This window comes from Echinops telfairi, unplaced genomic scaffold (genome assembly GCF_000313985.2).
Source record: "Echinops telfairi isolate 266 unplaced genomic scaffold, ASM31398v2 ScPeMD7_18;HRSCAF=68, whole genome shotgun sequence".
NCBI classification, from domain to species: domain Eukaryota; kingdom Metazoa; phylum Chordata; class Mammalia; order Afrosoricida; family Tenrecidae; genus Echinops; species Echinops telfairi.
In genome coordinates, this window is record NW_022103915.1 from 9375461 (window position 1) to 9386281 (window position 10821).

General features: G+C 59.4%; 1 protein-coding gene across 1 annotated transcript in view; it reads left to right on the top strand.

Moving 5' to 3' along the window:
- Positions 1-10061, top strand: part of CLMN (calmin) — an 81318-nt gene extending 71257 nt beyond the window's left edge. The window contains exons 11-15 of the mRNA XM_045288109.1: positions 2942-3141; positions 5929-5989; positions 6613-6683; positions 7466-7562; positions 9860-10061. Coding sequence (XP_045144044.1) covers positions 2942-3141; positions 5929-5989; positions 6613-6683; positions 7466-7562; positions 9860-10024 — 594 coding nt within the window. The 3' untranslated portion in view covers positions 10025-10061. The remainder of the gene's footprint in view (positions 1-2941; positions 3142-5928; positions 5990-6612; positions 6684-7465; positions 7563-9859) is intronic.
- Positions 10062-10821: the final 760 nt, after the last annotated feature.

A 10821-nucleotide genomic window follows, 5' to 3' on the forward strand; every position in this document is an offset into this window, starting at 1 on the left:
AACCTGATATCCGGGGTGCACTCATAAGGACGTGCTCACTCTCCTGCACCGGTAAGTACAGGCTTGGTCCCCAGAAAGTGTGTTCCTCCTTCACTGGGGAGCCCTGGGTCCCCCACTGGTGGATCACACTGGAGGGGGAAGCCAGGATGGTAGCATCGGCCTTAACACTGAGCAGGCACTCAGTGAATCACCACACACACACACACACACACACACACACACACACACACACACACCTCCACCATGCAATGCTGGAGACCCCGTGCCTTTGCTGCCACTTCAGCGTTGACGCCCTGGACCAGCGAGCACTGGGGCCCAGTCCCCCCGGCTTGGAGTGCATTGTGTCCGGAGAGCAAGAAGGACCGGCACACCCTGGGCGCTCCTTTCCCAGGTCATCGGAGCCCCTAGCCCCTTAAAGAGAAGCTGCCTGAGTGTAGGGGTGGGTGGGAGTCTCGGCCAATACCCCAGGGGGACCTGAGGGATCCCCCTGCAGGAGCCTCAGTAATGAGAGCCTACCTTCGCTTCCCAAGTCCTAGAGGCAGAACTCAGACTGTACCGACTACACGCTCACACCACTGGGCACAGTCCAGAGGGAGAAAGCTGGGCAGCAGAGAGACCTGGGTCTGGCCCAGGACAGCTCTTCACCCACTGCACCCACAGCCGGGCGCCAGGCACTGCCGGCCACACACCACAGAAAGGCCAGCCCCGAGGGCCGTGTTGGAGGCCAGCAAGGTGCTCAGCCAAGGAACTGGGAGGAGATGGAGGCAGGCTGTCCCAGGAAGGAGGGGGCGAGGGGGTGTCCTGAAGCTGGGGAGCTGGGAGCCTGGAGGAGAAGGCTCTGCTGCTGATCCACCATGGACCCCTTGAAGCCCCATGGACACCTGCAGAAAGGGCTGAGGTGTGGTGCCTTTAGATTGGGACCCGGGCCTCAATGCTCCTCGTGTCCCATGACAGGGCGCCGGTTCTGCAGCCCCACCTGTCCAGCCAGCATCCTCCCACTGGTCCCAGACTCTAGGGGTGGTACGGCTCAGGTGGAGCCCCAGCCTGCATCCGGTGGCGCCACCCCGCATACGGGGGTGGGCTGCGAGCCATGTCCCAGGACGTCAGAGGGCAGGACTCACTCGGGGAGCACATCTTGGGGACCTGGCTCTCCTCTGGCCCGCAGACACTGCGTGGGGTCCCATGGGACTCACTGTGACTGTAGAGGGGAGAAAACGTCCCCCTGGGGTGTCCAGGATTGTGACCTTCACAGGAGCAGAACGCCCCTCTCTCTCCCACAGACCAGCTCGCGGTTTGGACCGCCAGCCTTCGGTGAACTGCCAAGGGCTTCACCACTGCATGTCCTTTCCCTAAAAGGAGGTGGGGTGGGGGCTGGGGGTAGGAACAGCCAAGGAGACTCAAAATGAACAACTTGCTGCTGCTTCCAGCCTTTCAAATATAGCCCCCTCCTCATCTCCCCACCCCCGATGGGCAGCATCCTTCTGGGGCTGGTGTTCCAGAGTGCTCAGCACCCTGTCCCCAGGGGGTCTGCGTCAGGCCCCACTAGCCTCGGACCCCCACACCTGCTGAGTGGGTCCTTCCAGCCTCTGAAACAGGAGGCCAAACTTGTTTGGCTGATGCCCCCTTTGCCCCTCCTCCACTGGCAAGTGAAAGCCGGTCATCCAGGGTCAAGTGGAGGCAGTGGTCTTTACAGCCCCCGTGGGTCATTCCAGGACTGCCCCCAGGGGGATGGGGTCACCACTTTGGGAAACACTGACCCAGAGGAATCGCTGGGTGGTGGTCCCGCTGACCTCGGCCTCCTGGGTTTCTCTCGGGAGCCCTGGCAGTGGCGCACCACCTGCTGTGGACACAGTGGTCAGCTAGTGCCCATGACGGACGCCACCCACAGGGCGCATGGCTGCCTTTCTGTGCACCTCGCCAAGCTGGGGACTGCCTGTGCGCGTCCCCCGTGCCCACCCCACCTGACCCCTTCGAGAGATGTCCGTTGCTGTTTCGCCCAAACAGTTTTATTAGCACTTCACCCCGTGTCAGACGGCTGAGTCCTCTCAGGACAAACCGCTGCGGTTCCCACCATATCCAATTCCAGAACGTTGTCTTCTTCCTTGTGGTCACTGCCCTGAGACAGCGGTCCTCTGTGTGGAATGCCGAGGTGCCAGGGTGCGTCAGAAAATTCCTGGGAAAACGGAACGCGCAGGTCGCTGTGGGTCGCGCAGCCCCAAACGGTGTGCTTTCCTCCTCCTGTTGTGTCCCACGAAGATGTCGGGAAATCACGACGAAAGTGGTCACAGCCCCTCCAGCCCCCTCCCCCATCAGACCCAACACCCGAGCGGTTATCAAAGAAGGGAGCTAAAACTGACACTGACTCCCGTTCTTCCGTGGATCGCAAGCTAGTTTCCGACAGACAGACATTTAGAAAAGGAATGGCATTTCTCCCCACCCCCACCCCCACGAACTTTTTGACAGTCCCTGATGGAGTGGGAAGAGACCGATGCTGTCCAGTGCGATGGGGTCCCCGGGTGGCGCAGAGGGCGCTGCACCGACACAGACCCACCCTGACGTGCCTTGGACGTAAGGCCTGGTGATCTGCTTCCGAGAGGTCACTGCCCCAAAAGCTCTGGGGAGGGCAGTTCTCTCCTACTCCTCGCGGCGTCGCCAGGGGCCAGAGCCCACTGGCTGGCACAAACTGACCCACAGCGTGCCTGCCGCTGCAGACGTGGGCCAGGGCTCGGGCTCAGAGCGAGAAAGACGGATCTGGTGGGTGCACGCGACCTTGACTCCCGCGACCTTGACTCCCGCAGGCGCTGCAGGGGCCGTGGGAGGGGCAGGGCGGGAGGGACACACTGCTGGGCCTCGGGGTTAAGACGGGCCACGGCTGGCCAGCTGGCTGTCCCTGGCCCACCGCGGCACACGGTGCTGATGCGTGTGGTGGTTTTGTCTTAAGTCCCAGGAACCTCTACACTCAGCAAGCGTGGCGGGTGAGGCCGTGGAGGGCAGGGCAGCGGCTGAACCGGTCAGCAGTAAAAAGAAGGAGAAGAGGAAGCACATGAACCACGTGGAAAGTTCCGTGTTCCTGGCGCCCGGCGCCATCCGCTCCTCCGACGAGCTGGACGAAGACCCTCCGGACCATAAAATCCCCTCCAGGTATGAGATCACACCTTCCCAGCCTGGGCTCACCCCGTACTCGAGCGATGCCTTCAATTCTTGTGTGCCTGGGGTCCACTCACCCACCCACCCCTCCCCCATGGCCTCTCCCAGGAGCAGCAGGGTGGCCGAGGTGGGGAAATTGGCAGGCGTGTGATGGCCCCATCACCGCCCCAGCCCCACAGCCCTGTGGCGGGCTCCATAGGAAGTCATCCTATGTGGCCATAGGTGGCCTGGGCACCTGCACCTGGCGGTGGCCCTTTACGCCTGGTGAAGCGATGTCGGACGCTCCGTGGCTTCCCTCGCACAACCGGTTCAGGGTTGATGGATCTGGGTGGGAGGCAGGCAGGCAGGAGGTCCCAGGGCTTGAGCGGATGTAGGGGAGGCCAGTCACACGCCGCAGCTGGGTCACTGCATGGCCACCGGATGAGTTGGATTGTCCCTGGGTGGCATATGAACTCTGAATGTCAACAGGCCCTGGGTGGGGACCCTGTGTACCAAGCGCTCCCTCTGTGTCCCCATCCCTACCCCCGCCAGGGTCCCCATTCTTCCCATAAACCATCACTCCCTGTGATGGTGACAGCCGGTAACGCTGGCCACAGGGGGAGATCGGGGCTGGCCGAGCAGAGAGATGGGGGAGGAGCCGGAGGGAGCCAGGTGGCCACTACACTCTGCTTTCCTCCCAGGCCTGGGACTGGGGGAGACAAAGGCAGAGAAGATGGGGCGGAGAGGGGAGGCGATGGACAGGCCCCACAGAAATTGCTGCTACTACATTCCCAAGACCCTCCCTGCCCAGCAGGCATCTGTACCTGGGTGGACTGTCCTCCCTGTGGACAAATGGGTAGGGCCAGCCAACCCTGCGCCATACCTTGGGCTGGGGCCACCAGCCATGTGCTGAGCCACTCCGCTTTGCTCCAGTATTCTGGAAGCATCCCTTGGGTGATGGAGGAGCCCTGGTGGGATGGCAGTTAGGCATTGGGCTGCTTCCTACATGGTCAGCAGTTCAAAACCGCCAAATGCTCTTGGGAGAAAGATGAGGCTCTCTCCTCCCATCAAGAGCTACAGTTTCCAAAGTCCACAGGCGCAGCCCTGCCCGGTCCTAGAGATTCAGAATCAACTCGATGGCTGTGGAGTTTGAAGTGAAGGAGCTGGGGTCCTCGGGGAATGGGACAAAGGTCAGGCACGGGGCTGCCCCCTCGGAGCTCACAGGCTGGATGGAAGCAGGACAAGCTCCACCTGGTCTACCAGAGTGTGAGGGTCCACTCTTGCAGGGGCCACCGCGGGGCCCCAGGAACCCTGAAGGAGCACAGTGCGGGCCGCACGCGGGGCTCTGCCTTGAGGACAAGGGCTCTTGTTGACCGTGGGCCCAGCACAATGGTTGGCTCACAGATGGTGCCCCTGGGCCAGGTGGGAGTGGACCCGGCTGCTGGGTGCCCTGGAGTCAGCTCTGTGTACCACAGAACCAAACACCACCCAGTCCTGTGCCATTCTTGCAGCGGTGCCCACTGTGGCAGCCACGGTGTCGGGGCATCTCTTTATCACTGCCCGGCCACGCTACCACTCTGCCAAGCAGGGTGTCCTCCGCCAGCCACTGGTGTCTCCTGACCATGTGTTCAAAGTCCCTGGCACCAGTCTTCACCATCCTTGCCTCTACGGAGACTTCCGGCTGTGATTCAAGACAGATGTTTGCCCTTTAGGCAGTCTTTGTCTAAGGTCGTCTTCCTTATTCAACACCCAGGAGGCAGTTAAAAATACCCCGTTTGGGGTCAGGCGCAGCTGACTCCTCAGAGTCACATCTTTGCTTCTCAACACCGACGCCAGCTCAAGGGCAAGAACACCCCTGAAATAGAGTCTCGAGTCCAGGGGCTTTCCCCAGGGTGACATTCTGCCTGCCTGCCTTGAGGAGGAGACACTTGTGGTTCAGGGCACACCAGCGTGCCGGACCCCACACGCAACCAGACATGTTCACCAGCGGTCACCACCACCTCTAGGGAGCAGGCGGGTAGGGATACTAACCGATGGGGTAAAGTGGCCCAGGATATCAGGGTTTGGTCAGCTGGTCAGCAGGGATGCCAGAATGGGTGCTAGGACTCTGGGTGCCTTTCACCCCCACACCTGGGCAAGCCACCTGTCGGACAAACTGGAGCACGTTCCACTTCGGTCTTGGAGATGACCAGAAAGTCAGCCTTCTCCGGTTCAAAAGGAGCTGAAGTGGTGTGCCCGCATGTGGGCATTCAGAGGGCAGCACTGGGCAGGGGAGTGAGCACTGGAAAGGGAGTCCAGCTGCTGGGGGAGGCCCAGGTCTGATTTCAGCGTGAATACCAGTGAATACCAAGACTGTAAGATACGTCTCAAAAGGTCCCCGCCTGCCCGAAATCGGAGGTTTTTCTTGAAGACTAAGATCCTTGATGGCAACATGGGGCTACTAACTGCAAGTTCGGTGGTTCAAGCCCAGCTGCTCCACCGGAGAAAGCCGAGGCTGCCTGCTCCGGGAAAGGGGGTGCAGCCTTGGAAACCCTGGGGAACAGTCCCTCCCTGCCCCGCAGGGTCACCATGGGCTTGGGGTTTGGCATTGGCTTCCTAGTTCCAGTGTCGGCCTGATGCCTTTTCTCCCTAGACCTGCACATTCTGCTGTTGGTCAGTGGCCACGTGGGGTGGGTGTTCTCATTTCTGCCGCTGGGTCTGAAATGATTGGCGGCCGGAGCAGCCGCTGGGGAAGACTCCAGGTGCCAGGTGGCGAGCTCCCTGCCCGCGGCAGCCATTCAAAGCCTGTGTTTGTCTTTTCAGGACTAGCCACAGTGACTCCAGCATTTACATACGGCGACATACTAATAGGTCCTTGGAATCGGTTAGTATGTGGCTTTCTTCCTCCCCACCCTGCTAACCGCTTCGCTTCCGTCCTTCCCCCTCCCAGCCCAGGGCTTTGAAATCTCTGGCGGGCAGCAGCTACCCTTTGGGATATGAGACAAGCACATTGAAACCTTGTTTACAGTCCAGGCGGATGTCCACTTGGAGGCCACTAAGGGATCTAAATAAAGTGACAGTTTCAAAGCCAACAGGCCTCTTTGTTACAAATAACAACAAAACACCCAGCACCCAAGCCCCCACCCTAAGCCCAGAAAGATCCTGTCACTAGCTAGAGAGGGGCTCCCAGGCAGTCAGAGGGGACCCGTATCCAACCAGTGTCCCTGGGAGCTCATAATCCCGGTTCCCAGGGCTGGGGGGCTTTGCAGCTCAGAGGTGGGGCCCAGTGGGGGTGCGGGGAGGGGGGGCGGAGGGTGGTGGTGGAGTGGGCGGGGCGGGCGGTCCTGGGAGGCCCCTGGAGTAACCTCTCTTGTTCAGCAGCTCGGAATCTCGCGCAAAGCGTGTCGCGCCCGGCTTTCTGTGTTTAAAATCGTTTTGTTTTCTGTTTCAGAGATTCCATCTTTACTAATTGGGTTGCGGGGGGTTTGTTTATAAATTTCACTGTAGGATCATTTTAGCTATGTTCAGTTGAGGAGTGTTGCTGAGCTGGACGACCGGAGGAACCGAATAAGCACACGGTGGGTGCTTCCCTGCGGCTCGGGACCCTCTCTCTTCTCTTTCAACTGGGTGGGGGGCAGCCGGGAGGGGGGGGGGCGACTCTCAAACGATGCTTTGGATGACTCCACTGCTGATCTTGGGGGTGGAGAGGGGTGTCTCAAAACTCCCTGCCGCCAAGTCAGTTCCGACTTAAAGCAACCCTACAACAGAGGGTAGGACGGTCCGGGCGAGTCTCCAGGACTGTAGCTCTTGACGGGGGCAGAAAAGCTTCCTCCTCCTCCTGAGGAGCGGCTAGTGGTTTCGAACTGCTGAGCCTGAAGTTAGGGGCCACACACCTCACCCACCCCCTGCGCCACCAGTGCCCCTCTGGACGGTGTGGGGTACAGTCCAAGGAAATGCCTGTTCTGGAGGACTGGGTAGATCAGGAGCCATGGGCGGGCGGCTCTTGGGGGCCATACTCGTGGACCTGATGTTGAAGGGATCGTTTTTCAAGGGGAGGGTTCCGCTCGTGGGGGTTCCATTTGTCTCTAAAAAGACCTTATGGCCCTAGAATCATTTTTGCATGGCCGCCAAGCTAGGGCTGGGCTCTTCCGTCTCAGAAGTTTGCAGGTAGAGTATGGGGGGAGGGATGAGGAGATGGGGGGAGCAAAGCAGGACGCTGAGATATGACTCCTCGGGGTCTGGGTGGCCCCAGACACACACGGCGGGGAGGGAGGGGTACACCAGGGCTGGCCAGAGCCGCAGCAGCCAGGGTGCCGGCGGGCCACCGTGTCTGACCTTGTCCTTTCTGTTGCCACTGTAGGTTTGGCTCTCAGAGGCTCACTGAGCTGATTTTACAGTTCTATGGCATCAGAGCAGACATGAAGAGGGAGTGCAAGCATGCCAGGATGCCCATGAAAGTACCCCGTCCTGCTAACGTGTGGCCTGTAGACCTGCCCCTGCAGAACCCTAGGAAACTAGATTGGGGGGTGGGAACCTCCCCAAATCGAACCGGCAGTTCTGAAATGTCATCCCTGGAGTCCCTGCCCTTTGTTCCGCTTGTACATATTTCCTGTAGCCCCCAAGGCTGTGAATGACTGGAATTTAAATGCCCCTGTTGGGGCTGTCACCAGCACCCAGGGGTGTGGTCCCAGGACACCACCCTCCCCCATATGCAGCCAAGGGCAGAGGAGCTTCCCTCCTAGGACGACATGGAAATGGGAGGTCACCTTCCCAATGGGCCCTGATGGTGATGATGTTGACGACGATGACGATGTTGTTAGGTGCCCTCCAAGCGGTTCTGACTCAGCACAGCAGAACAGAGCCCTGCCCCATCTTGGGCCAGCCTCACCACGGCTGTTCTTGGAAGCCCGCTGCTGAAAGTGCTGTCAGTCTGTCTCGTCGAAGGTCTCCCTCTCTTTCGCTGACCCTCCACTTTCCCAAGCATGATGTCCTCCTCCAGGACAACATGTCCAAAGTGCACGAGATGAGGCCTTGCCGTCCTTGCCTCTACAGAGCATCTGGCCACACTGCCAAGATGATCCCGGCTCCTCGTGTGGCCCCACTGGCTAGAGTAGAACTGGGCAGCCCTGTGGGCTGTTTGTGAGGGTGTAAATCTTTATGGGAGCAAAACGTCTCCTCTTTCCCTCAGAGGAGCCACTGGGGCTCCTGAACCCTGACCTAGGGAAATAAGACTGGTACGTTTTAAGAGTTAGGATCTTTGAACACAGAACCTGCAGAGCGAAGAAAAGCCCCGTGCCTTCTTCATTTCAAGCTTTTGTGGTGAAGCATTAGCCCCAAGGTTGTTGGTTCAGACCCTCCCAGAAACTACATTCAGAGACCCAGTGCTGGGGTCCCTACCAGGGAAGCACAGGCTTCCCGGTGTTTAGAGACGCCCAGACTTGGATACCCTGCAGTTTATTCTGCGTACCAGGGACTGCCAGGAGATGGTGTCCAGCAACCAAAGGGACACAGACTCCCTGCCTTCGAGCCAATCCCAGCTCTCTGTGAGTTTCAGAGACTGTCACTGTTTGTGGGAGGAGAAAGCCCTTTCTCCTGTGGAGTGGCTGGTGGTTTCGAACCCTGGACCTTGTGGGTCACAGCCCACATGGAACCCCCTAAGCCACCAGGGCCCCCAACAACAGTGTAAAACAAAGAACGGGGCTGACCTTTGTCCTAAAAGCAGCGTCCAGCAAGAGGAAGGGTCTCAGCCGGTTATTCGTGTTCTGCATATGCAGATTAAGTCATCCGTGGCAAGTGTTTAATCCCCCTGGACTCCACTCCTCACCACATCCTGCCCGCCACACTCGCAGACACCGGCCCAAGGAAGCTTCCAGACACGCAAGCCGCAAGCCTGGGCCCCTCACCACCCCCTTCCTACCAGATTACGGCTCCCACTCCTGTCGGCCCTCACCACACGACAGCCTGTGGGCTTCCTCCTCACCTACCAGCAAAACCCAAGCCCACTGCCAAGTCTGACTCCTCCTGGCCCCAAAAGGACAGGGTAGAACTGACCCTGTGCATTTCCAAGACCAACTCTTGACAGGAGTAGAAAGCGTCATTCTTCTCCATTGGAGAGGCTCGTGGTTTCCAATGGCTGACCTTGTGGCTCACAGCCGAACACCTATGCCACCAGGGCACCCTAGACAAACACACGAGTTCATGCCACCTGACTGGAGGTGGGTGGGCTAGGTCTGGGTGCACTGTGTAAAACAAAAGAAAATGATCCATCAGGCCGAAATAAACCATTGTTTTGAAGGTTATTTCCCTAAATCCAAAAGCAGCCCTTTAGGGGTGGACTGTGGTGCTTAGTGCTGTTTTCTGACGGCCCTGGTGCGATGTTCTGTAATTGTCCAGCCCCTTCCTGGTGGCATGGTGACAGACTGGCTGTAGCTAATTCTCCCTGAGGGGGCCTCTCCAAGCATGTCAGGGCGCAGTGGGAGGAGTCGCATCTGACTCTGTCCAGCTCCATCTCACAGTAGATCCTGTGACCTTGGACAGGTCACGCTGCCCCCGCATGGCTCTGGACGCCCCTGTGAGGAAGGGGCTCTGGGTGCTGCCTACTGAGGGCATTTGTGAATGCCCCGTGCCCTGTGTCTGGGGGGGAGCTTCTCCACACACCACCGGGCAGTCAGATGGGGGTGTGGGCAGCTGTGTGGAGCCCGCTGCTTTGGGGATCCCCTTGTGACTGTGTGTCTCTCTTTCCATCTCCAGGAAGGCCAATCACTCGGGGGAGGCCATGTTGCCGGGCAACCAGAACCTGCCCAGTGACTCGCTGACACAACTTGTCCAACAGCCAGATGTGATGTATTTCATTCTCTTCCTCTGGCTCCTGGTTTACTGCCTGCTGCTTCTCCCCCAGCTGGACATCAGCAGCCTCTGACGTGCATGTCCAGACAATAAAGGCGACAGGACCCTGACCCGGGGGTTGCTGCTGCCTTGTCATTCGTCCCGGGTGGGGGTGGGGGTGGGGGTAGGCCAGCCAGCCGCCCGAGGACTTTGGAGGATGAGCCACCCCGCTTTATGTGTGTCTCTTCCCTGTGTGTCCTTCCCTGAGACTTTTCAGTGGCTGGGCACTCCCAGCCCTGGTGTGGCTGGAGCTCTGGGCCTGGCTTTGCCAGATTGGACACTCCGGCGCTGAGGGCCACCGTCCCCTGGATCTTAAACCAGGTCTTGATGGTCCCGGGGGGGAAGGTGGGAGTCCTAGGAGGCCCCCCATTTTCCACCATGAAGAGGGTGTGTGTGTGTGTGACTAGGCGGGACTGTCCCCTTATTGTGGGGGAAGTTTGAGCAGCTCAAAGCTGGGAGGTTGGGGGGAGGGGGGGAGCTGCGGAGCGGTGACAGACCCAGAGTGGAGCCTGGAGCTTTGTGGGAAGCAACTGGGCCCACTTCACCTCATCATCGTTTTCCGGGAGAGAAGAGAGTTTTTAATTTGCCTTGGGTAGATTGTGGAGCCCTGAGTTAAGGGTGAGGTTGTTACTAGCCTTGAGGTCAGTGGTTCGCACCCATCAGCCGCCCTGCTAGGACAGAGGAGGCCGCCCGCTCTGCTAACGATTCCACTGGGAAGCATCCCTCCCTGCCCTCTGCATGTCCCTCGGAGTCAGAACGGGCTGCCAGGGTGGGGTTGGGGCTTTGGAGGTAGAGCCGTGAGCCTCAGACCTTTCCCACCATCAGAATGCC